This window comes from Sinohyriopsis cumingii, chromosome 2 (genome assembly GCF_028554795.1).
Source record: "Sinohyriopsis cumingii isolate HCF-2022 chromosome 2, ASM2855479v2, whole genome shotgun sequence".
Taxonomy (NCBI): Eukaryota; Metazoa; Mollusca; class Bivalvia; order Unionida; family Unionidae; genus Sinohyriopsis; species Sinohyriopsis cumingii.
Window position 1 is genome coordinate 96,007,469 of NC_142962.1, and position 27,877 is coordinate 96,035,345.

At 37.9% G+C, this 27,877-nt stretch overlaps 1 protein-coding gene across 3 annotated transcripts in view; it reads right to left on the reverse strand.

Moving 5' to 3' along the window:
- Nucleotides 1–27,877, reverse strand: part of LOC149805421 (putative 4-coumarate--CoA ligase 1) — a 174,671-nt gene that overhangs the window by 28,248 nt on the left and 118,546 nt on the right. For 2 of the 3 annotated variants that reach the window (XM_089949989.1, XM_089949990.1), the window contains exons 2-6: nucleotides 24,653–24,939; nucleotides 4,375–4,582; nucleotides 3,748–3,851; nucleotides 2,584–2,786; nucleotides 8–176 (exon numbers count right to left, since the gene is read on the reverse strand). In XM_089949989.1, the coding sequence (XP_089806115.1) occupies nucleotides 8–176; nucleotides 2,584–2,786; nucleotides 3,748–3,851; nucleotides 4,375–4,582; nucleotides 24,653–24,919 (951 nt within the window). In that variant the 5' untranslated portion in view covers nucleotides 24,920–24,939. Of the gene's footprint in view, nucleotides 1–7; nucleotides 177–2,583; nucleotides 2,787–3,747; nucleotides 3,852–4,374; nucleotides 4,583–7,305; nucleotides 7,461–24,652; nucleotides 24,940–27,877 lie in introns of those variants that run through there. The other variant, XM_089949994.1, reaches the window with a different exon arrangement.

Below are 27,877 nucleotides of genomic sequence, written 5' to 3' on the forward strand. Positions count from 1 at the left end.
CTGTCACCTTTTCGTTCTTAATTGAGTTCAAAAACATCTCTGGCTCAAAGCGGGGCAATGTTATTATAGTGGCACCATCTTGCAAGGTTCCAAGGAGAATTGGCACCATTCCATATATGTGAAAAAATGGTAAAACAGCTAAATTGTTGTCCTCTGGTACTGTAACTGCAGCTGGTCTAAAATAATGAGAGAGAGAGAAAGAGTTTCATTCAGAGAAAAAAATGATGCGAGAAAGAAAAAGAAACATCCTTTCACTCATCCATCCTTTAATTTTATGCTGGCTGGTGCAAAATTTTGTCAAGATAAAGACTTTCACACAGGCAGCAACAATTCTATTGAAGAAATTACCAAATTTATATTAAGAAAATTTAAAGGACTTATGAAATTGTTTCCACTTATATCAGAAGCACTAATTCTGTGGTTTTAGGGTTTTCTTTGTTGCACCAATGCAATAAGCACATTTCACAATCTGTTAATTTCTTTATCACATAGGAACTGACAATCCTGTTCAGTGTGTTTTCAATTTTGTTCATGTAAGAAGTTGCCATTTAACTTGAGGATTCTTATAATTTCCTTTTGCGCAAGAAGGCAACCAATCAATTTTAAGATTTGTCCAATTTACTTTCTCTAAGGTAGTAAAATATAAATCCAAAGATTTCTAGATTAAACAAAAACAAGAAAGAAAAGAAGCAGAAACCATTTGCTTAAGGAATCTAAGGACTCTTCTTCAATTAGAAGTACTTATCCTCTTTATGGCTAGATGGACTTTCTATCAGTGAAATAAAGATATCATCTTGTAACATTTTTAAGAATAACCCACTTAATTTATAAGATGCATAAACTTAATTATATATTTTGCAATTTGTATAAAATTTCTCATAAACTTTAAATAATATTTATTAAAATTTTGAAAGATATGTAATATAATTTGTAGGACACGCCATACTGTATTTGAATTTTTTTGTAAAGATACCCTGTGGACTTTACGATCTACCTTACATCATGTATATGCATCTTCCTCAAGTGGGATCAGGCCGTTTAGCGATTTTTAAAGTCACAATGTATGATATAAATGCAACCAGATAAAACCAGGTCATGGACAATATGCTACACATACTGCCATAAATTACTTTTTTTTAACAATATCTTGTATTATTTATTTGGTATACAACATATTCAAAAGACACCTGTTTACATTTCTTGAAGAGTTTTAAGATACCGTATCTGATGGAATTTACAATATAGATCTCTAAGTTAATACAACAAATATCTTAAAAATTTAACATGTACTTTATAAATAACTTCATTTAGATGACCCTAAGATAATAAATGTCTTCATTTTATCCGTTTTCAAAGTTTTCAATATATCATGGACAGTTTGATTATAATATGTGCAATTAAAAGAGATAGTCATAAACTTTTATCAGCTATCTTGTAAACCATTTTAGGTGTTATGTATTATCTATATTGTGTGCTGTAATTGAGGGCAGAGGCCTATCTTACTACTCACAGCTTATTTTTTTGTAAAGAACATATTACAAAAGCAATACTTGTCTATGATTTTAATTTGTTTTAAGATCATTATTACTTGGAGGTAAACATGTTTACAGATGTTAAGTTCAAGGTCTAGTTTTATTTAGAAATTAAGAATGTTCTAGAAGTGTTCTTATTTATGCATTTGATGGGAAAATGAACTCAGTTTTGTATATAAATGCTGTTTATTTCTGAATTATTTATTCCATATCTTAACATCAGTCTTAGTGAAATCAAATTGTGCTCAGCTGAAAGGATTTAATTTATTTAAATTATTCATTGGAATTACAAAGTGCACTTTAGACTCAAGGACTAAATAAATATTGTGGAAATCATTGTGAATTCACTGAAGCATATTTCAGATTATAAAAATCACTATCATACATCAAAACTATTCCAGACCACTGGCACATCGAACATCGAAATTCATTCGAAATACACTATACGTTTAGACTTATGATGGGACTTTTACAAGTATTTGGGATCTAACTCACAATACTGAAATGCAACCTTTATCAGAAATCATGTAAAGTCTTCAAGAAATATGAAATTTTGACAGGAAGTATCAGGCAAACATTACCTGATATTATGTAAACTTTATAAAATGTTTACAATGTCAATTTTAGTTCCCATAATACCTCATTTTAGAAGATCTTTTATCATGTATAATATATTCTATAAACAAATTTAGTATTTTTTAAATAGTTTTAAAATGTGTATTATATTTCTTACAAAATTTTTATCATCCACTCAGATATCACATAAATTTCATAATTAGATCTTACTTGTTATCATAACAAGTGTTTTTATTTAGAGATATCTAACTAAATGTATCAGATATATTCATTACCATTTGTAAAGAAATCTTCTCAAGTTATTCATCAAATTTCAAATGATATCCTGTAAGCAGTTAACAAGATATCTTGTAAATGATACAAAATAATTTTCACTCTACTATTTTAATGAATTTCAATACACATAATCTACATATTCTTCTTCTCAAGGCACACTAAGAAATATTTACAGAACATTTACAACAGAGGAACAAACCTTAATTGGCAGAGATTGCATACAATATTATAGTGGGTGAGCATGACCCCCTTAGGAAGCCCTGTTGTTCCACTAGAATAAGGGAGTACAAGGAGATCTTCACGAGGATTGATCTGTACATGCTCAGGAAATGCCTTCCCATCATCCTCTGTGAGCATGGAGAAGGGATGATAGCAATCAGAGTTACCCACCACAAATACATTCTGCAAATACAGATTAACACAAAATATGTATCATCATTATACTGAGAGAAAAGGTGAATCTGAACATGACCTGTAGGTCTATCAGAAAATGGTGCATGCATGTGATGTTATGCTGTATTTACTTTCAAATATGCTGCTTAAGTTCTTCTTCCAGCTTATATTCTGAGCTCCAATAACAAAAAGTGGTGGCATCATCTATCTACAAGAAAATAGAGTTCCTGAACAAGAGTTCATCAAAGGATCACTTATACTGGTTAAAATGAATCACCAGGAATCAATTCTTGTAGCTGCTGAGTATTGAAGCCATCTTGAGAAATATAATCTTCCAACATTGTTTTTAGACAGTCCAAACAAGATACCATCAAAATTCAGCACTGCATAAGTATTAATCAATTTTCACCACCACACCCTTGTATGTAACACACCACCATCAAACCCCTTAAACTTCTGTTGTCGAATAACACCATTTTTCAGCACATGAATGGCCATACATGGCAGCCAGGTGCTGTTTGTCACAAGTTTACATGAAACTGACCCAATAAAAAACATCATTTTTTTTTTCATGAATCAATCAACTGCTCCAATTTGGTTTGATGAGACCAATTTAGTTTCCAACAGCAAAACTTATTCAGAATGCTTCTGAAAATCTTCTAAAATGATCAACCAAATAAAAGTTATCATATTTCAAGATTACAATTGAATTTGTTATGTTGACCGTTTTACTCATGTAAAAAATATTTGTGGCAATGTAGACCTAAGATATATCCATACAGTAACACTGGACCACATGCAGATGTGCAGATGCCTGAATGGAAAATAAACACCATCTTGTAGGCTATTGAAACAAAACAAAACAAATGTTACGGGCATAAACAAGAATTATTGTATTGATACCTGTCAAAACAAAGATTCAGTATATTTCCCCAAAGTTCTATGACATTATATGGAAAAATTGAGCTACCTTGATAGGTATAGTTTTCAATGCCTCTTTCACGTTATTCAGGAGTGGAGTTATAGTGACTATTGCTGAGGATCCTGAATGTTCCAAATGGCGAGCCAGCTCACCTGCAGGAAGAAAATCACACAAAGTTTTAGCATAGGAGGAACATGTAAGAGAATTAAAAACCTACAATCACTTTTCAGTAACTATTGTCATGTATATTATAGTCCAGTCTGCACAGCAATATGAATTTTATCCTATCTGCAACTCAGTAATTCTCAGTACCTGGCTAATTTCTTTTAAATACTTCATGTGAAACAAAATATGTGCTTTTAGCTGCATATAATGACAGACCTGCAAATTTACTGGATGACCGCAATGATGTGAGGAATGAACTAGAGTCATCATGTAACAAATGTATTTTCAAATTATGTAGCCAATTCCAAAATTTGTCTTCTATTTATGAAAAAGGTGCAAAAGGAATCAAACACAAAACATGTCATTTTTAAGAATAGATTCTTCTGGAGAGATTGCATCAGAAAATGGACATAAATAAATAAATATAAACAAGTTCCTTCAACAGTCAACCTTGCCACAATTCTTGGAACAGTTACTCATCTAAGTAAAACTAATACAAAATATGCATACCAGGAGTATACGCAGGGTTAGCAGTTGTGAGAATGATCCCAGCAGCAGCACATCCCAGTAACAACATGGCAAATTCAGGATTATTGATACCATAGTAAGCAACAACATCACCCTTCTTGTAACCCAGACGTGTGAGACAGCTTGCTACCTTGATACATCTATCCTTCAATCGTGTGTAAGTATAGGAAGCACCTGTTGAAAAATCTTTCTGAAAAAGAAATACTAATGTTACTGCTGTATGATTTCCGAATGTGAACATTCTGTGAAGAATTTTTTTTTAATATTTGAGGTGTTAGGATTGTTTTAACATCTCCAGCACTGGAGAGAACACTCACTATATAAGCAGTGGCACAGATGTCTCAACAATCAGTTCTAGGGAGTTGGGGTTTAAGGGCTGATTAAAGAGGAGTGGTAATCATCTCCTCCCCCCCCCCCCCGATAAATATGAGAATTTCATTTTTATAAAAAAATAATTCGTAATATAATGTAAACAAAGGGTAATGAAAGAGATGAGATTTATGGTATGCTTGCTTCTACAATATCATACATTCTAAGGTATCATGGTATAAATTTTTGGTAATTTTCTGCAAAACACCACTTATCATGTACTACTTATCTTATATATACACTAGATAATCATTCATAGCTAGTTCTGCATCACAAGCTGATTTTGGGAAATTTTCAGAATTGCTGACAAGTAAACTATTTTAAAAATACATCCATGAATATCATCGTTATCAAACATGATCATACCCCATCTTCTCAAGAGAACTTTGTCTTCTAAAAATCAATATCACTGTAACAAATCAGTTAACCAGTCTGTGGTCTGATAATGTCCAACGATTTTGAAGCAAAATTCAGTTCAGTTCGACTTCCCCATCATGGATGGTAACAGATGCATTGGAACAGGTCGAAACGTACCCAAACCAAAACGTACCCAAGTCAAAACAAACTAAAGTCAAACGTGCCAAAGTCAAAAACATACCAGAATTAAAACATTACCTACACATGCTTTAAACAATTACATAATTTTAGTGTATTGTGTTTCATATGACAGTGACCAGCCTGATGAGCAGTGGAAATCGGCAGACTCAATGGAACTATCTTATGATCCAGCTCTAACGCACATTAGATTTCAATATTTTTATGTTGTATTTTTCTGTGGAAAAAGTTCTACCAACTGATCTGAACCATGCTTTGGCTGTAAACCCAGATAAGTTGCTGTTGTTGGAGAGCACATTCAAAGAATAAGAGCCATGAAAGCAGCATCGATTTTTCAAGTTGATTTACACTTTGTGCAACATGTCCATTCAGCGCTTAAAGCTTCTAAAGATTTGACGCTATCCAAAGTCCTCATTATTATTATTATTATTATTACATCAAACTCCCAACATCAGGACAAGTATATGCCTTTGTACAGATATTTTGATAATAAATTTACCAAGATATCAGCGTGACATCCCTTGCATTATATGGAATCAACATTGTATATGTTTATCGATCTTTCCTGCAATCATCTGATTTAAATTGGATATCAAATGCCTTTTAATAAAGAAAGAAAACAAAACAAGAAAAAAACACAAAAAAACAACAAATAGACATACATGTATAAAGTATCCTGATTTATTTACTTGATTGCCGATTGCTAATTTATAGCACACCGGGATATAGTACTAATATTAGTACCCTTACTCGTACCTCGTGGACAACCACAATAAATCAAGTTGAGGCTACGACATCGTAGCTAACCGGGATACTAAACCAATAAGGTCTCTGCTACTTCTTGGTCTAACTGGGCTGCTACTCAGGGGCTTGTACCAATGGTTGCAATTTACCTGTCTTACATGTTATATATATATATATATATATATATATATATATATATATATATATATATATATATATATATATATATAAAATAATAATAATAATAATAATAAGTAGTTATTATATTTTATATTGTACACGTATGACAGGTAAATTGTAAGCAACAGTACGAGACCCTGTGGGCTACTATAACATTCGCACACCCTCCCCCACCGATTTTAAAAACGAAAAAAAAAGATATTTGTTTATATATATAAAAATAAAAAATGCACTAAACGTAGTGATTTAATTCAGTGATTCATAGTTTCTAACCTATCCGTCGTCAAGCGGTTCCTAACACTGTCGACTGTCTGATTTTTACGTCATTAAAAGCTGTCGTCTGCTTCCCATATTTGCAATATCTGTTTGTAATATTTCTAAAACAAACAGAAAGGAGGTACATGTGTTGTAACTCCAAAGTTAATGGAAGTTTTGAGATTATCAAAGATCGTGTTACAAAAGAAACTTCCATTGATTACAAACGCCAGGAAGTTGACAGTGGCGACAATAAAATAGGGGAGGTACAAACAAACGGGAGGTTGTGCAAGTGCCTTTTTTAAATAGTTCAAATTATAGCATTTGCACGCCATCCCGTTTGCTTTTTACCCCCATTACGCGCATTTATTGACATAAGTTCAAAAGAAATAATTTTATTTTTTAAATTTAATTATAATATAGGGCTAACACAATTTATTCAATCTGGACTTATTTTTAGTGATCTACACATTAATTGTCGTAACAAAATTTACAGCCGAAAATTATCGATCGCTGTGTAGTTTTACAATGATAGTTCGGCGTTACACTGGGTCAAGAAAGTCGATTTGGATTGAATTATTATATTACTAGTGTCTGATCGCGTGAAGAAGAAGTCGCGTGCATCTTCGAACATATATTGTTCATTCATGATTGTGTTCAACTATGTATGGGATAGCGGAGTAACATACAGTAATTTAGCATGATGTAAAATTTAATTAAAGTTTAATCTGAACTGACAGCCGTTTTTTAAGTCTTTTACGTGCATGAATGCACATACCTGTATGGGGAAAAATAAAAGATATAACATACCATACCGAACATATATACGAAGCTACATAATTGTCTCCAATTTATTGGATTTGACTGCCAGTTTTTCTTGCCAGTGTTTCCGCAGGCTTTGTTTATAAATTACGACATTGTCGCGTCTCTGTTTATGTTAGAATTACAACTTTTTCCCTACCGCATGTGCGCTCCCTCTTACGTCATAGAGCGCGACGAAACCGGTTTAAACGAGATCACCCAGCTTTCTTGACTAAGCCTAAAGATGACGAAGCACGTTATCGTTGAATTTGCCGTAATGTAAATAAACATCTTGCAGATGCTGGTTATGTGCTGCAGGTGTCGGATTAAACCCCGTGGAGGCCCTTAGGCAGTCTAAATCTTGCCTCCTCCTCGTAAATTATCTCCTAATACATTTATCAAAAAAATAGTATTTGTATCCGTTGTCGCGGGGTCCCTAGGCCGGTGCCTACTCTACTTATTTAGTAATCCGGCAATGTGTGCAGCGGATGTTTCCTCAGGATTTTGTGACATGTCTCAGAAAAGGAAAGAAATTATCAAGCCTAATCTTCAGTACAGTTACCAATCTCTGTGTGCACCCAAATAAGGTAACTGACCTCCTGTTTGCAGATGACCTGTCCACAAATGTCAACAATATTGCAGATGGGGAACAAAGTGTCTGGAAACCTACCATCTTCAAGCACTGGACGAACCTAAAATTATGAAGGTGCTCAAACAGGACCAAAGTCTTTTTTTTTTCAAGATGGGGACAGATCTCAGCCCTAGTCCTACAATGTAAGACATAGTACATGTTATTTTTGTTTTAGTGCCTGACGCACAAAACATAAATAGCAGCGTCGAGGTCGTACATGTAGGACTAGTCTCAGTCATGTCAGCGGTAACCATATCAGCGGAAACCATAGAGACTTTATCACCTTCATCAAGATATGTGGACAGAGGCAGAGTTGTTTCATCAACAAAAGCTGTAAGTAGTAGTTTCCCCATTCACGAGAGCACTTTCCCTGCCTTATATAATACGCCAGAAAATGTTATCGCTGGTAAGGTTAGTCGGTATACTAAATACTTGCATACGATAGCCTCTGATGCCTGGATTTCATCTACTATGAAATATTATAGACTCGATATCGATATCAGCCCAGTCCAAACTTGCATTCCAAAACAGAAGAAAAAAATCTCGACAAAGAATCCACTGTAATTTACAACAGAAAATGATAAACTGTTGAATAAGGGAATAGTTGAGAGAATGAATTTTACCTGTGTAAATGATTTGTCTAACATATTCATAATGGAAAAGATTGAGAGAATCCAGATTATACTTAACCTTTATGCTTCAATGCACATGTGCTATATCACCATTACAAAATGGAGACATTAAAAACAGAACTGACCATGGTTCGCAAAGGTTCTTATTTTGGTTCAATTGACATGAAACGTGTATATCTCAGTTTCGGTTAACATTGCTTTCGGCAAATATTTCTTTTCGCTGGAAAGGACAATTTTTATCAATACACCTGTTTACCAAATGGACTGGCATCTGCACCACGCATATACACCAAAATCATGAAGCCTGTTTTTTCTTCCTTGCGTAAGATGGGTTATCTCAATGTTGTCTATTTTGGATGATAGTCTGCTTCAAGGCTGAAATGTAGTATAGTGGGATACCCTGAGGACAATGGAAAATCCAGTCAAAAAATTCGTGGGACCTTCTGGGGACAAGATTTGTAGGGACAATGGAAATTCCAGTCAAAAGGTCGTGTGACCTTCTGGGGACAAGATTTATAGGACCATGGAAATCCAAGTCAAAAAGGTCTTGGGACTGTATAGGGACAATGTGACTTACCATTAATATAGGGACAATAGGAATGGAACAGGTGAGGTGACGTCACGGTGCTGAAGACTGGTAACACTGTAGCAAGGGGCTGACCTCAAGTTGACCAAATAGCGGGGAAAAACCTAGAACGCTTAGCAGAACGGGACTGGCGGTACATACATGTTTACAACACGTACAACACACAGACATAGATGGTTGAACATCAATCTATGACATAAACAACTATACAACCGACTATAAAAAGTGTTAGGCAAGAAAGTAAATATTTCAGAGGCATATGAGTGGCCCTAAAAAGGCCATTTGGTTTTCTTCTAATTTCTTCTACTCCTCCACCAGCTTCTTATTTTCTGTCCTACACTTTTCGTCTTGTTCTCATTTTTCCTCCTCCTGTTTTTCCTTCTCCTCTTCCTCTTTCTTCCTTTTATTTTCTTCTTCCTTTCCTAATTTGTAATTCCACTCTTTCATCCTCTGTATGTCCTCTTCATCCTCCTTCTCCTTTTCTTCTTTAATCATCTGTCTCAGTTGCTCCTTAGCATTTTTCAAATTAATTCCAAATGTGTGGACTATAGGCTCCATTTTCAGTTTTCACTAATAATACACCACTATGCCAATCGTATCCATAACTTGCTGTAGTTTCAACATTTTATTAATATGGTTGCTTCCCATCTTCTTTGGTTATTCTGTAGAATGGCGCGAATGGTCGGTCGGTCCGTCGTTTTAATTAAAGTTGTGTTCGCCCTTGCGAGCGTGTACGACTGTTTAATTTCCCATTTGGGAATGATTGATTTTTTCGAGGGGGAAGGAATGGTGCCACTTCCACCAACGTACTCATGCACATAGGAAGTGCTATTTGATTAGTCCGATTTCGAGACACTAATGTCTCACGGGATTCGTGGTGAGTGGGAATGGTCCACATGCACTCACCTAGATGGTACATGTCTGGAGGTGGCAAAGGAGGGTCGGACTCAGTGGAAGGAATGCGCCCTACATCCAGGATCGATTTTTGTGCCCCAATTTCCGAAAAGTAAATGGCGTCGTTTGCCGTGTTTATAATTTGGAAAATCATGTGTGCTATTTGTAGAAGAAGATATAGGTATAGATGGCAAGATGAATCTCCTAGTCTATTTTAGGGAAAAGTTATTTAATCGAGTAATATTTGGTATTCTAAAAATATTTCCGCCTTGTGCGGGATGCCTGATGATTGAGATTTGGTCATCTTATAGTTCTAATGTTTTAAGGACATATTTCCTAATTATGTAATGTGGTACCACCTTGTCTAGCTGATCTTGATGGCTTTGGGATTTTATCCACGTTATAGGTCTAATTTTGGGTTGTTACTCTAATTTCTAATTAGTTTATGAGTCAATTTGTTGCCACATTGTGCAGCGGGCCCTGATGGCTGAGATTTAAGCCGCCTTATAATGTTTATTTTAGTTGGCCAGTCATAGTTAGTATATTTTAAGACGATTCATCATGCCTTAAATATTGATAGAGCAGATGTTAGTATGAATGATGGTTACTTAATTACAAATCACCTATTGCATTGCTTAATTGATTATACGTTTGGACAGCTCAAGGCGCCGAACTGAGTGATAGATGCAGGTGTAGCATCAGGTTTTTCCTGTATTGATTCGGTTAATGATCCATTGATGATGTTTGATATTAGTTTTCGGTGCTTTGGTATTGCGACTCACTGTTTTTTTAATCGAGTATACCGTACGTTCTTTAAGGCATGTATCCCACTGGGTTTGCAATTTAGAGGAAATTTTTTGGGTTATAATGCTGTATAATTCTGAGACGCTCTAATCGATGTGGGCTGGTTCTAGTTCGCTCAGTACGTTCTTTGCTGCTTGGTCGGCCTTCTCGTTACCTGGGATGTTTATATGCGATGGAAACCACATGAATTCTATAATTTGGTCTTGTTTTTCCATGTTATTAAATAGCAAGTAGGTTTCTTTAAGGAGGTTTTCACGCCCCTTTGAGTTGTCTGTTTCCAGTGTTTTAAGCACACTAAGTGAGTCGCTTATTATTAGTATTTTCTGAATTATCTGTTGATATGCTGTCTTTACTGCTTCAAATATGGCCCAGAATTCTGCTGTGTATATTGAAAAATTTTCCGGGAGTCGGTTTCCTATTTTGTTATTCAGTTCCGGAATAGTGTGTGCTGCAACAGTTCTGTCTAGGTTGTTTGATTTAGACCCGTCTGTGTATATTTTGACAAAACCTTTGTTAGAAGTGTCTAATTTAGTAAAGATCTTTCATCTTATTTCTAAAGGATGTTCTACTTTGGATCCTAATGTTGTAGCTAAGGTGTTGATAATTGGTTTTTTCCTTGTCCATGGAGTAGTGTCTGGATATCGTATTATTTCTGCACGAAGGCAGTCGAATTGTAGTTCTTTACATAATGTGTGGATCATTTTCCCAGATGGTGGGAAGGGGACGAGTCTCTGGCTAAATGGGAAGTTGCATTTGTTAATGATGTTTCTTGTTGGATGGCTCGGATCTTGTATAGCAATTCTGGCTGCATATCTTAATGTCAATTCTTCTCTCCTTAATGTTAAAGAGGTTTGGCCTGTTAGGATATGTAGTTTTTCTTTAGAGGTATTTCGGAGTGTGCCTATACATATACGTAGAGCTTTTGCTTGAATTATGTCAAGGCGTTTGAGAATTGATCGTTTGGCAGATGCATAGATCTGGCATCTATAATCCAGTCTGGATCTGATTAAGGCCCTGAAAAGTGTTACCAGTGTATCTTGGTCTGCACTCCTTTGTAAACCTTTGATGTTTTTCAGGCGGTTAAGGTTTCTGCTATATTGCCGTATTAATTTGGTGATGTGATGATTCCATGTGAGGTGTTGGTCGTAGTACATGCCTAAAAATTTTGCCACTCTTTCAAATTTGATTGGATCGCCTTGGATATATATGGTTGGTGGTTTTATATTGTATCCTTAATGGGGGGGGGGGGAAGAATAGTATTCCCGTTGTTTTTCCATTTGATAATTTGAACCCCCATTTGTCGGCCCATTTGCCGACATTAGTTAAACTGACTTGTAGTTCTGTTAATAGTTGTTGGCTGCGTGGGTTTCCCGCTTTCCATAAGCCGCTGTCGTCCGCAAATTGCGATATGTCTATTTTGCTGAGGTAAACAGAGCGTTCTCGATAGGGTCGGACTCAGGTCACGTCCTTGTGGGGTGCCATTCTCTAGCACATATTCTTCTGACTAATGTGCCCCTATTCTGGTTCTGACATGTTTGTCTTTTAAAAAGGTTTTAATCCATTTATGCATGTTGCCACTGATTCCATAATGGTTCAGTTTGGCAATGAGACCATCAGTCCAAACTAAATCGAAGGCTTTCTCAAGATCTAAGAAAAGAGCTATGAGATGTCTATCGCATTTTCTTTTAGCATCAAATGCTAGTTTGATACGGGACTCGAGCCTTATTAGTTGATCTAGGGTGGATCTTTAATTGCGGAAGCCACTTTGGTTTTGTGACAGAAGATTGATGCTTTCACGGTGATGTTGTTTATCATTGTCTCCATCACCTTGCATATGGTATCGGTAAGGGAGATCGGTCTGTAAGAGGATATTTCTTTGGTGTCCTTGTCAGCTTTAGGGATTGGAATAACTATAGCCTGTTTCCATTTGTGGGGAATTTGTCCTGTCTGCCTTGATTGAATAATCATATCTAATATGATTTCTTCCATAGTGTGTGGTATTTTCTTATATATTTCAAATCCATGTTTTTTCTTCTCCTGGGGAGGTGGATTTCTTATTTCTAAGTGCTGATTTCAATTCGTTCAAACTAAACAGTTCATTTAGGGGAGAAATCCGTCGATCTAGGTCAGTAAATAGGTATGGATATTTGTACTCTATTGTTGTTCTATGTGCTTAGAATTTGGCTGTATGGTTGTCATTGTTGCTCATTCCAGCGAAGTGTATTGCTAGTTGTTCTGCTTTTTCTTTATTAGTTGTTGTACCCTTGATATTTGGAATATTGTTACTATTTGCGCCTCGCATTGCTTTTAGTTTATTCCAAACCTGTTTTGAATTGCATTGATTAATTTCAAGGGTGGAGCAAAATTTTTGCCAAGATTTTTCCTTTGCTCTTTTAATGATATCATTTGCTTGTTTTACTTTTATTTTATAGCTTGTATAACCAGCTGAATGACCGGTATCGCGAAATTTATTGAGAGCTTTCTTTTTTACCTTGATTACATTTTTACAGTCGTCGTTCCACCATGGGATCGGTTGTTTTGCATTTGTGGTGTTATTTGTTCCAATCGTGGGAATACTTTGAGTGGCGGCTGCATTGATCGCTTAAAGGATTTGTTTTATTGTATTTGTTAATGTCGTCTTCCCGTTGGTTGGCTATAGCTATTTCGACGAGCAAGGAATTGAATGAATGCCAGTTGGCTTTGTCCAGTTTCCACTTGGAGACTTTAGAAAAGTGGCAACTGGATTGGTGAGATTAATAGTAATAATTATGGGGAAATTGTCACTGCCCAACGTGGAATCTCTATCTACTTACCAATTAGATATAGGTGCTAATCTGGGTGTGCAAATTGTTAGATCAATTGCCGATAGTGATCCATCCTCTGGTGAAATTCTGGTTTTAGTACTATCATTAAGTATGACCGGATTGTTGTTGATAACCCATTCTTCAATTAATTTGCCTCTTGTTTTTTGTGCTTTCCTCCCCATCTTTTTCTATGTGCGATGAAGTCGCCGCATATCATGTATTCATTTGATGTGCTGATAAGTTGTGCATATTTAAGAGGGGAGACGGTATGAGGCTTGCCCGGGTCATAAATATTAACAATTTCGAATAAAAATTGCCCATTGTGGATGAGTATCGATTGATACTCAAGAGGTGTGTGATTATTGGGGTCATTTGTGGCTACAGGGTGCTGTTGGAATGATGTATTTGTGAGTGTGTCACTGATATATATTTGGGAGTGTGTCACTGACAAAGATTCGCTAAACCACCCCCTCTTTGCTCATTGTCACTCGTAGTAAAATTGCTGGCTGAATAACCTGGGATGTTTGGCATAGTCTTAGTTTGTTTTGGTGGATAAGTGTTTCTTGAATGACTATCAAATCAGGTTTAATTTTAGATTGTTAAAGTTTGATCATTAATTCTGATTGATTAAAATGTATTCCCCTGATGGCGCGAATGACGGACGCTTGACTTTACATTTGTCAAGCACCGACGTGAAGGAAAACATCCCTTACACTCACTTCAAATATTATCTACTATCCACACAGGGAAGAGGAAAAAAAACAAAAAAACAAATATACTATCCACACAAACGTACGCGAACCCATACAAACCCATAATTATACTTTCAAAACACCACAATATCTACTATCCACACAGAAGTACGCGAAGTCATACAGACCCCAAAATATACTATCAATACACGGGAAGAAGAAAACAACTATTTTATACTATCCATAAACCCAAAATATACTATCCACAAACGGGAAGGAGAAAACATCACAATATCTACTATCCACACAAACGTACGCGACCGCTTACAAACTCCAAAATCTAATATCCAAACAAACGTACGCGCACTCGTATAAACACACTCTACTATCCACATAAACATACGCGAGCTAATACGAACACACACGCACAATCACATCCGTAAAGGAGTGTTTATAATCACATTACTCCACACTCACTCAAACTGGCAACTTGAATAGACTCTTTTCTAGAGAATTAGTTAAGCCTGAGAAGGGCTGGGTTTTTTTAAAACTTCAAATACACCTGGCTAATCCTGGCACCTCCAAGGCCTGGCCCTACGTATAATCCAGTCCTGCTCCCAATTTACATTTGTTCATGGGAGCGCAATGGCGGGTTGAGTAGTCTCATCATCTCAGTCTTCACTTTGTGGGATAGTGAAGACTTCCCTCTGTCTTCTATTTTTTAGTTGGGGTTGATGAGGTCTCCTTATTTCTGGCACTGGTACTGGTGGCTGTAGCTGGCGTTGATAGATTGTGGTGCTGGTTGTCGTGCTCGTTGTAGTGGTGGCGGCGTCCTTACCTCAGCATAAGATGAGGCAGGATTCTTTCTTCTCTTAATTCTTTTTCCTCTCCTCATGATCCTCCTCCACTTCTATTCTCGCACATTCTTCTATGGACTCCATAGCCAGTTTGTCCAGGAGGCGCCTGGCATACTCCAGGTGCATCTGAAGTTCCAAGAATTTTGTGATTCTGTTACTCATTCTTCATAGTTCACGAATCAATGATGGGTAGCCAGACTGGCGAGCGCTCCATTTCATCACCCAAAACAAACATGGAACTGGCGGACCTAAAAGAAACACTCACTTACTTTTTACCTCCAAACGCTAACTGCCAACAAAAACACACAGACTATATTTTCCACACACCACTGACTCTGTGCCTTGTAATTTCACATTAATGAATCGTGTAGTCTGGGCATTTCTTCTGATAAAATTGACGATGTCGTCTTCCAAAGGTGGCAATCCATACGAATCAAAATACTCAATACACATCCTTCTTTAGGAAAGTAGACGGCTTCTCAGTGGGTTCCTGGGAGATGACATAAGCTAGATAATTTTGAGGTTTGCGATGAGGTAGTTCATCTTTAACAAAAACGAGGATTCTAAGAAGCAGTGTACGAACTGTAGTTCAAAGGTAATAAGGTTCCCAGGCATCAATTTTTGGATCGTATAAAATGTTGGCTAACATCTCCATTTTTGTTAATAAGTACCCACTCTTCACTCATGCAACTCTCTTTTTTGTGTGATTTTCTTGACTTGTAATGCTATTCGTGTCTGGCGAGCGATAAGTGTCGAGGAGGATGATGATGTTTGAACTGGAGTAATCGGGTCTTGTTTCACTTCTGTCTTCACTCCTTTCCTTTTCTCTTCTGTGGAAGAAGGGGTGGCCGTCATCTTTATAATCCATCGAATTCTGGAGTTGGTGGTGTTTTTAACTTGCATACTTTCTCTGTTGGTGTTGTTAACTTCCGTACTTTTTCTGGTGTAGTTTGAAATTCTTCTCCTTTTTCTGTCTTGGTCACTGGGGGTAGTGGGGATAGTGGTGGTGGTGGACTTTTCATCAGGGTCTTAACATCTTTCAGAGACGGTTGAGCTGTGTCGTCTACACCTTTCTGGTGAAAGAGTTGCAGTCGTTGCAACAGTTGACCGTACCTATGCGATTTTTCTGCTTCGGACAGATCGTTGCGATCCATCAGCGATTTCAATTCGTTTTGTAACTGGGACATCTCGGTCAAATGAGGATGGGGAGGCAAATGCGGGGTCCATTGTTCTTGCCATCGATGGTATTCCATCCGTCGTTTGTAAATCACTAAAGCCAGTTTTCATCCTTCCATTTAATTTAAATGGTCATGTCTGAGATTTTTGGACTCCGGAGGTCCCTTTTATCTTGTTGATCCTTTTTTTTTATCTTACTCCCATGAGTCCTCCCAACGTTGTCCCCAATGCTCCTTTCAGCAGGGGTCCTAACAACATGGGCAAAATTCCCACGCGTTGTACCAACATCTTTTGACGGATGAATTTTTTCTTTTGCACCATTTGGCGACGAACGTGTCGATGCTTGGCTAAGCATTCTTTCTGATGTTTTGACAAAGGTATAGTGCCTTTCAGGACATTCAAGAAATATTCACACACGGTATTGACGACGTCTTTGGAGGCTGTTTGAATGAATTGTTTTCACATGGGTGAAGGAGCTTTGGACAGGGCAGAAAACATGTCTCAATGTTTGGCTAAACGAGGAGGAACTTTTATCCTTTTCTAGCCAAAGAGTGGTGTGCATTTCTTTTATGGGACATCTTTGTGCGTTCAGGAGCACAAAAAAGCACTAATCCCCATCCTTTACCGCAGGTGTTATTTTATACTGGAATGCGTCGCAACTGATTCTCTTTACGTCGTATCAACTTGATGACAGGCATCACACGTCGTGAAGGGGTTCGCAACGGACTAAATCGGGACAGTTCTTGCTTGGATAAGTTCGGTAAACTCTGTAACATGCCCGATCTCTCTTGGATTTTGATTTTGGGGGCAGGTACACTGAAAGCAGCTGTAACTACACTAAAGAGGAAGGCGTCACCGCTAGAGGAAAAACGGGTGTCAAATTGGGTCTGGCAGGCATCAATAACAACAGAGAAGGGGAAGAATCTGTGGCTACTGGAGACGCCGTCACCGTCGCTGCAGGTCGCGGTTTGTGAATGTAAGGTTGCCGAAGTGACTCTATTGATGGCAAAACCTATTTTCTGGGGAATTTTATTTTTCTGTGAGCTTTTTTCTTTTTCTGGGATTGTGACCCGTTTTGACACCGTTGATCTTTTTCTTAATTTGGGTCCGTTTAGCTTTTTGGGAGTGACATTTTTCTTGGGGTGGACTTTGGGGGCATTAGGATCGCAATACATTCTGAAAGAGTACATTGGGTGATGTAAATGACACTGACATTACGACGATGCCCTTTGCGCGTAAACTTATTTTCTTCTTCGTCTTCTCCGAACGTGTCAAAAATGACCCGATGAGTTTAGCTGGGGTCAGACAGGATTCAGTCGTCTTCGCCAGGAATGCCTATCACAAACACGATGGAATCGCCTTGATTTTGTCGCAAGAAGCTTTACGCCGATTGCCACTCTTTTTGTCACCACGATCGACCAAATGATGTTTATGTTCGATCAAACGATTGATAAATTCTGTTTTGCCTGAACCGATAGGTCCGGCAATTAACATGTTAAAGGGATGACGAAGATACAAGACCTCCAAACTGGCACGATCTAAGTGTTCGTGGAGGAAGATGGAGCAGAGACAATAGAGGTAGCCAAAATGCAGGGAATGTCACTTTTGACACTAAGACAAACTTTGTCAGGACACGTTTATTGAAATATAAAAAGGAACAGCACGAAAGACAAAAATACATAAAAGCCACGTGGTTAAGTAAAACGATAAAAAAAAAAAAAACACATCAAAACGATCAAAGCGGAATATAAACAAGTCTCTGTACAACATGTTTTGGTAACAAAGGTGACCTAGGAACAGTGTTATGTTCTTACTGTCTCTGCATTGGATACAGTCACACAGGTGTTCTGCCGGAATGGTCTTTCGGGAATGTCCATGACAGTTCTGTCCTGACGGGAGTGATTTCACTCGGTGACACATGCTTCTTCTGGCACTGGCACTAACACAAGTTTAAAATTTATTTTTTTCACTGAAGGTTTGAATTGGGCATAATTGGCCACTTCTTTGATCCATGCCTCGAAACCCCAACTTTTCCAGTCACGTACATCTGTCCAGTGAGGGTGTAAGTCACAAGCTGCACACACATCGTCGTACACATCTTCAGCACCTAAAATTTCACAAATCTTTTTTCCCGTAGAAGTTGAGAGGTATCGAGATGAAAGCGTAAAGCTTTTAACAGAATGAGTCTCTTGTGGACATTGAACGGGACCACTTTCATCTTTTATTAAGTACTGTTCTTAAAGAGTCCACAAGGAATCGGCTGGTAAACGAAATCCCAGAAAGGAAGTCATTAAGACACACCACACGACAACCCCAATTCATGGACACAGTTCATAGAATACGTGTTGGTAATCCTCCACCGTTTGAATACTCTCATTGATTTCATTCCACGGAATCTGTTTTATCACCACTGATAAAGGTCGTGGCATGGTAGCCCGTTTTTATACCTCTTTTTGTCGGAGGCAAAAAGTGTATTTTCTGCACAGAGATGATCGTACTCCAGTGGTGAATCGAAATGGTTTAGTCACTAACTTGCACATCACAACACACCGTTCAGAAGTTTCCTCTTGATGTTGTGTCATCTTCAAAATCGCTGGCATGAATTTGTTAAGACTTCAGCTACTGTGCGAGGTGAAAAATCTAGTTTCTGTCTCTTACTTTTTTCTTTTTCCACGAAATTATGCGATCATTTCATCTTGACAGCATAAAGTCAAATGACTACATTTTAAATGCCATGGGTCCCTATAACCATGTCAAACCAGAGTATTCCCTATATAAAGGGGTAGTGTCTTCCCTTCCAGTATTCATTTCTCTCTCAAACCGACCAGAATGATGGAAGGGCCCACACAGATCGAACTTTTGATCAGAGCTTTGTGACGTGTCATACGAAAGCTTTTCCAGACAAGCCGACGGACTACTCCCTTTCCTTTCGAGATAAAAGTCAAGATACTTGCTATATCTGTAAGAAGAAAAGGCATTGGGCTACAGAGTGTCAAGACTGTCAAAAAAGCAAAACAGGTGTCAGAAGAGACAAAAGTCAAGATACCTGTTATCATTGTCAAACGAACGGACATTGGTCTTCAGAATGCCCTAAAGAAAGAGAAAAAAAGAAGAAAAGAAAACGAGGAGAAAGTGATGAAGAAGAGGAAGAAAACTGAGAAAGTGAAAAAATTCAAAAAAAACAAAAAAAAAAAACAAGAATAAACCAGAGAGAGTGAACAAACACACAGAAGAAGTCTATGAACTTTTTAAAGTGTTGTGTTGTGAATTGGATTTTACCATTTGTACCAGGATAGACCAGACAGAAAATGTAAGCGTCTCTTGGTTTTGAGTTTTTAGAATAAGAACCTACACTCACGCATTCACACATGTACATCATGGAGCCAAAACAAAGGAATTTGGAGTTTTAATTGATTTTGGCAAAATGAATACTATCTCTTTTCGAAAGAAGTGGGTGGCCCTGAAAAGGACCGTTGGGTATTTGTTTTCCAAACAACAAACTCAGGAACGGAACGTAACCAGCTTCAACTGCCTTAAGCCTTTGCCACGGCCAAGGCCTACTTCTGCAATTGCTCCTGTCAGTGGAGTGGTATCTCAGGCATAGTAACAGGGTTGGACTGTTTGGCTTGGAAAGGTCTTTTTCTCTTGGATCGTAATAAAGAAGTCTGATACATTTGTTTCAGACTCCTTAACTCTGCCAAAATATCTAAGAGTACCGTTACCATTTGACTTTCAGTGCCCTCCTTCTCCCTTAGACCTTGTTTCTTCTCTGCTGCTTCTTTCTGTCGTTTTCTTCTTGCTTCTTCTTCTAGCTGTTGCTGTTGAAGGAGAAAAGATTGTTCTGCTTCCTTCTGCTGTTGAAAAATTTTCTCCAATTCTTCTTTCTGTCTCTGCTAAAAATCCTCGACGTGTGGTAAAGAAGGAGAAGGTGGTGAAGGTACTGGTACCGAAACACATTCTTGCGAAGAAAGAAAATCGACTAAATCTCAATTAAAATCGGTCTCATCTGGAAGTAAGACTGTGTTGACTCTGGTAGACGATGCGATACCATCACTTCTCGTCTCCACGGCCGATGCACCCCAATTCATCGTCTTCTTAGTTTCCGTCTTGTTTGAAAATTATGTCGCATGGATTCATTGCGCACAGACGCTAGCGCATCTATATAGGGAACGTGACGTCACAGACCGATCTCTTCGGTTTGGAAAACAGACTCAGCACTGTGACTGAAATTTCTAACGCGTGTTAGAATTGGTGAAAGAACTCAATCTGTTTCGATCCGCTCTTCCACTATAAATAACCGCAGTTCACTGCATTTCCTTCATCTGTTCTCGTCACAAGATGTGGACCAATGTTGAATCATCTACCCTAGTATCGTCAATGCTGTTTCGCACGGACCTACCCATGTATGTCGAATCATCATGGACATTTATCCGGATCACCGATACGAGCGTTTGGAAAAGAAGAATCTATGCGAAGAGACAAGGCTGTTTAAAGAGAGTCTTTATCTACGACAGAAGAAGTTTGAGGAAGAGAAGAAGACCTATGCAGTGGTCTCTGTCATAACGGAATGATGTTAACAAAACACCAAAGGCCCTTTTCAGGGCCACTCATATGCCTAGAAATGATATACTTTCTTGCCTAATAATTTTTAGTCGGCTGTACAGTTGTTTGTGTCATAGAGTGATATTCATCCATCTGTGTCTGTATCTTGTATGTGTTATAAATGTATGTGTTATAAATGTCTACGTACCGCTAGTCCCGCTCCGCCAAGCGTTCCATCTTTTTCCCGCTGTTTGGTCAAACTGAGGTCAGCCCCTTTCTACATTGTTACCAATCTTCAGTACGGTGACTTAACATCACCTGTCCCATTCTGTATTAACGGTAAGTCTCATTGTCCCTATACAGTCCCAAGACCTTTTTGACTGGGATTTCCATTGTCCTATAAATATTGTCCCCAGAAGGATCCACGACCTTTCTGACTGGGATTTCCATTGTCCCTATAAATCTTGTCCCTATAAGGTCCCAAGACCTTTTTGACTGAATATTCCATTGTCCCCAGGGTTTCCAACTATACTACTTTCAACAGACTTAGAGGGTAAAAACAGTGTGTGTCATACTGTTGCATAATTGGACGATTTAGGATTTACAATACGCGTCACAAAATCCGTTTTGGAATGCACACAAACTATCAGCCTTGTGGGATTTCTCATTAATTCTGTAAACATCAGTGTTCGATTGACTGAGGTAAAGGCACATGAATTGCTAGGGTTTTGTGAATCGCTCTTGAAACAGAAGCATTTGCTATTGTTGAAATAACATAAGTAATAGGGACAATGGCTGCTAGTGAACCAGGCTTAGAATATACCCATCTCTACTACAGATCTTTGGAATGGGAAAACGACAGATTATTGAAAATGCAGAAAGGCAGTTATGATGCATCCATTTCTCTTTCGCTAAAGATACAATTAAATGGTGGTTCCAAAATGTTAAAGTTTTGAGCCTATTTACAGAGGTAACCCAGATGTTGTTATTAAAAATGACAGTTCTCTCATGGGATGGGGAGGGGTAAATGAGTACTAGATCAAATGGCTCGTTATATTTGGTTGTGGTGATAGAAAGGCATATCTAGTTGAGTGCTTGCCATCTTCCTGGAAAGAATAATATGGAGGTAGATCACTCATCTAGGTATTTCAACGATGATGCAGAGTGGATGTTAAACAAAGCTAGCTTTAACAAAATTCATGCAATATTTGGAAATTTTTATATTGATATGCTTGCCTCTAGATTGACTCATCAAATTCGGAAATATGTGTCATATGTACCAGATCCACATGCATGTGCCACTGATGCTTTCTCTATGACGTGGCATGTATTAATTTTATATATGTTCCCCCCTTTCAGCCTGGAGGGACGTGTTCTTCAAAAGATTGTGGACGACAATGCAGAAGTGATTATTGTACCACCATTGTAGGCAACACGGCTCTGGTTTCCCCGCCTGTTGTGACTAACTGCTTAGCAATCGCACGTCAAACATAGACTCTTCCAGAACTCAGGACAACCGTAGCGGATTACATGTACACAAACAAGTCTTTTTCAGGATTATAGAATGGTGTTCCACTGTATGTCAATATGAACGACGTATAAATCCAAGGTACACGAAACTATTTCGGTAATTTTAGCTTCATTTCGAGACGCTGACATGAAAATTCAATGAGAGAGAGACGCGAATAGCATTCGCGATGCTGTGGGGAACCAACTAGAATGTCTAGATGACCCAGGATTCAAAACAGCCTTACGGACGCAATACATTCTGAAAGAGTACGAATTGTGAATAGTGTGGCCAGCATCTAGCCTGCATCACCCAACCTACTTCGGTTTTAATCGCAAAGCAATTGAAAGCCAAACCATGGCCTCGGGGGGGGGGGGGTGTCCCAAAATGATGTGATCCAAAGTTTTGAGCGCTAAACGTCTCTACAAGCTCTGACTAAAGAGACCAGTAATAAAAAATAAAAAAAAAACAGAATATGCCAGTATACACCTTTAAGGTAACAATTTATATTTGGTTGGAACAATGTTGCAAAATAAATACATTATATATTAGCCTATTGTAATTTTTGACGTCACATAGGTTATGAAGTCTAATCTAGATGATTTCAATAGTACCTCGAGGGAGCGAAGCTTGTGCTGTATTTTACCAGACTGGTATCTGAGAATTCTCCATTGGTAATACAATCTGGGCAGACGGAGACATGTATATATCATAATATTCTACATATAAGAGGTATACTATCACCGAATGACATCACAAATGTATTTTTAAATCTAGAATATTCTGCAGTTTCGTTCCAAAAATCTATAAATTTCGTCGCGTGATAAATATAATATTATGTTTGTGCTCATTCATCGAACAATTTCAATTTTTTTCCTCGCAAAGGCAAGCAAAAGATAGCAAATATTCGATTAATTTCATACATTTTATTTCAAATGAGCTCTCATGTATTATCGTCCGTGTGTCTGACCATACAAATTTATTCCTGACAAATTTTTAATGTCGTATTTTGCACATAACGCATCTGTTGGTCTTGACAAATCATCGCAAGAAATTTTACTTTATACTTAACTTAAACTTGTTAAAATTTCCTTTTTTTAACTGATCGCTTGGATTGTATGCCAAAGCTTACTCTGAACATTCACCTACGATATTTTTTTTTACTTGGCCATCGGATGGCAAAAGAAAAGTATATCCGTCAAAGACAGTAGGAGTTGATAGTAAGCAACAGATCATGGGCACTTGTAACAATTTTTAATAATACCATGCATGTGATCTACGTAGAGACGCGGTATGCAAGTCCGTCTAACAGCGATATATAGTGAACGACAGGTGAACATATTCAGCAGAACATTAGAGGAATAAAAACACGAATAGAGCTCACTTTAAAAAAAAAAAACAAATCCAGAGTTTGGTACGCTCTCAATGTCGTCTTGAAATTTTCGAACCATCCTTAGAAATAAATATACTTGGACCTCCATAGTTTACAAAATTCAAAGTATACATGCGAAGAAAAATATTTCTCCTTGCGAAGGAATGTTTAAATTTGGCCCCAAGTCTGATTATTTTCTGTTAAGATGGGATGGTTGAAACGTGTTCAGATTCGTTGTCGGTGGGAATTGACTTTCTTGTCTCTCGACATACTCTCTACATATCGTAAATGTTACAAGTGCCACCGAAGAACTCCTACGATGCCATGTTTTCGTAGCACGCGTCAGTATATTGTAATATTCAAGAAACCTTACAAAGTAGGTTACAGCAACCAACTTTTGGTGGGTGAAATATATTCATCTCAATATGCCCTCTCAGGACAAGCTTTGTTTCAATAGATAATAATGCTTTGGAATGTGAGCCCAAACACGATCATGATGAAATCTTGAATAAAACCAAGAAAGTGAAAGAGCGGTCACAACAACTCAGCTTAGAATTGTGACACATGTTGATATCCATCTTCCCGAGCAAAAGTTCCGATATTTTACTTGTCTATGTAGATAGGTTAACGTAAAGGACCAGGGCTAGCGAAGACGGTTGATTCCAAAATGAGCATACAGTGAATATTTTCTGTCAACACATGTAGTCATGTTGTAGTTACGGCTGAGATAGGAGGAATGGACGGAGGGAGAAAGTGTCTCATATTTTTAGATGTGGGGATATACAAAATAAAAAAATTAACTTTAAAAATAAAGATAAGTTGAGTATACGTGCTATGGTGTATTTTTTTGCATACTCACAATAGCGATCCGATTCGCAAACTTGTTGAAACAAGAAAACATGTACTCTGCCAGTGAAACTTCTGGAAAGGTTACGTCAGGAAAATGACTTTTATAGATCAAGTCATTTGCAGCCTCTGAACTCAAATGTCTCTTCGATGTTTCGATTGATGTTTGTCCCCCACCAACATTCACATTCAGAGATAGCGCTGGTGCACGTGACGAATACCGTTGAACAAGACATCTAGCACGTGTCTGTCTGATGAGGAATCGAAGTGCTGTCCTCATTTTCAAATTGTAATATGAACCTGAAAAATAACGTTTAAAATTAAATATTTGTATACATTCCTCGAAGACATATCGATGTCCATGACATCTACTCTTTTGTTAAAGGTTGCTAAGGATAATTATTTTTGTTAGTTGAAATTTTTGCACGTTCTGATGTCAACTGTCTATTACAGAGTTATACAAACTTAACATCGACCGGGCAAGTAGTTGATACTGTAACCACTATATCTTATTTAAAACATTTGATGATAAACAAACCAGCATTGGACTGTTCTAAAACACTTAGCTTTACTACAGCATTGAATGAAACCATTGTTGTTTAAGTTTTGTGGAACCTGATAGCAGCTTATAAGTTGGACTTTTTCCTGGCTGCCGCGGCGTCAAGCGGCATGAAGCACACGACATTAAGTTGGAATGGTATTCCATCTAAAGCCAAGTCCTCCATCTCCCTCAAGCTCCCACTAACCCGTTTAAAAATAATTAGAGATTCGCGTTGCGGAAGGTTTAACGTGAGTAGTGAATGGGTTCACTTTGGCCTCAATGGGAATTAGCATTAAAAACACCCCTGGGTCACTTTAGCCTCAATGGGAAATTTAACATGACGAAAACACCTGGGTCACTTTAGCCTCAAGGGGAATTTAACATGGGAAAATTTTTTGGGTCTGTTGAGCCTCAAGGGGAATTTAACATGGGAAAATTTTTTGGGTCTGTTGAGCCTCAAGGGGAATTGAACATGGAAAATAATCTTGGGTTTGTTGAGCCTCAAGGGGAATTGAACATAGGGAATAAATCGTGGGACTGTCTAGGGACAAGGGAAATTGAACAGGGGATTTTTTTAAAAATAAAAGAAAAAAATGGGGTAGGCAATTGAAAGTCTATCTCTTTTCGAGAGATGTGGTTGGCCCTGAAAAGGGCCTTTGGGTTTATATATGCCCTTAACATAAAGGGCATCTGTGACTTCTTCTTGTCCTTAGGCTTCGTCTCACTGTAGGACCGTAAATCAGGACTCTTTTGAGGCATCCTTGCCTCTCCACGTAAATCCTACGTATCCATAGGCTGCTGGCGGTCCTATGGACAACTGTCCATTCGGATCGGACATACATCGGTATGTCCGTCCTGAACATCATTGTTGGCACAAGGGTGGAAGATTCAACGTCAGTCCACATGCTGAGGCGACGAGAACAGGTAAATCAATGCAGTGAACTGCGCTGATTTATAGGTAGAGGAAGGACTGAAACGGATTGAGTTCATTGACCAATCCAAACACGCGTTACAAAATTCAGTCAGCTCGCATCCAATCCGAAGAGAACAGTCTGTGACGTCACGTGGTCTATATAGATTCGCTAGCGCCTGTGTGCAGTCAATCTATGCGGAAGTTATTCAACATGACGGAAACTCAGAAAACGATTAATTGGGGTGCACCAGCAGGGGAGACCACCCAAGGGAACCCGGACTTACTTTCAGAAAAGGTAAATTGGGATTTTGTGGATTTTCTTACCTCGCAAGAATTGGTTCCGGAACCTTTGTCACCTTCTTCATTACAGCACGTGGAGAATTTTAGACAGAGACAGAAAGAAGAATTGGAGAAATTTATACAACGACAAAAGGAAGCGGAACAAGCTTTTCTTTTACAGCAACAACAGCAAGAAGAGGTAAGAAAAAAACAAGAAGAAGCAGCAAAGAAACAAGAGGGTGAAAATCAAACGGTCACGGTACTGTTAGACATTTTAGCGGAGTTAAGAAGTCTGAAACAAATGTATCAGACTTCTTTATCACGACCGAAGAGAATACGACCTTCCCGAGCTAAACACGCCAACCCTGTGATTAAGCCTACCGTGCCACCCTTAGTGATTTCAACCAAATCATCATCATCAGAAGTAGGCCTCAGCCGAGGTAAAGGCTTAAGGCAGTTAAAGTTGATTGCTTAAACTAACTCCTACACCAAAAACCAAAGGCCCTTTTCAGGGCCACCCACGTCTCTCGAAAAGAGATAGACTTTCAATTGCCAATAACTCAAAAAAAAAAAAAAAAAAAAAAAACCATTTTACCCCTATATTACTTGTATATGAGTGCGTGAGTGTAGCTTCTTATTTAAAATCAAAACTCAAAGACATTTACATTTTTATACCTAATTTATTCTTTATAAATAATTACAATCCAATTCACAATTCACAACAGAGCACTTTAAAAAGTACATTCACTTATTCTGTCTCACTGTGTAGTCTCTCTGTTTTTTAAATTTCTTCACTGTCACAGTCTTTTCCTCCTCTTCCTCCTCACTTTCTTCCCTTCTTCTTTTCTTCTCCTGTTTCTTTTTCTTCACCTGTCTGCTATCCTCCTCCTCTTCTTCTTCCTCTTAAGAATCCCTCTCTTCTTCTGACTCCTCTTGTTTCTTTTTTGGGCAGTCTGGAGACCAATGTCCTTTTTCTTGACAATAATAACAGGTATCTTGATTTTTGTCTTTTCTAACCCCTTTTTTTCTTTTTTCACGGTCTGGACACTCTGAAGACCAATGCCCTTTCTTCTGACAGATATAGCAAGTATCTTGACTTTTATCTCGCAAGGAAGCAGAGTAGTCCGTCGGCTGGTCTGAAGAGAATTTTCTAATGACCCCTCGCAAAGCTCTGATGAAACGTTCGATTTGTGTAGTCTCTTCCATCGTTGTGCTCGGTTTGAGAGTGAAATGAATAGTGAAAGGACAAGACACACACCCTTTTATATACGCTGGTCTGCCATGACTATAAATTAGTCCATGGTGTTTAAACTTTAGTCATTTGACGTTTTGCTGTCAAGATGAAACGATCCAATTCATTTGAGAAGAAAGAAGAAGAAAGTAAGAGGCAGAAACGTGATCTATCGCCTCGTACCAGGGCTGAAGTCTTGGCACAAATTCATGCCAGTGATTTTGAAGAGGACATGAGTGAACCAGAATCCAAACCCTCTAAACAAAGTTCACCA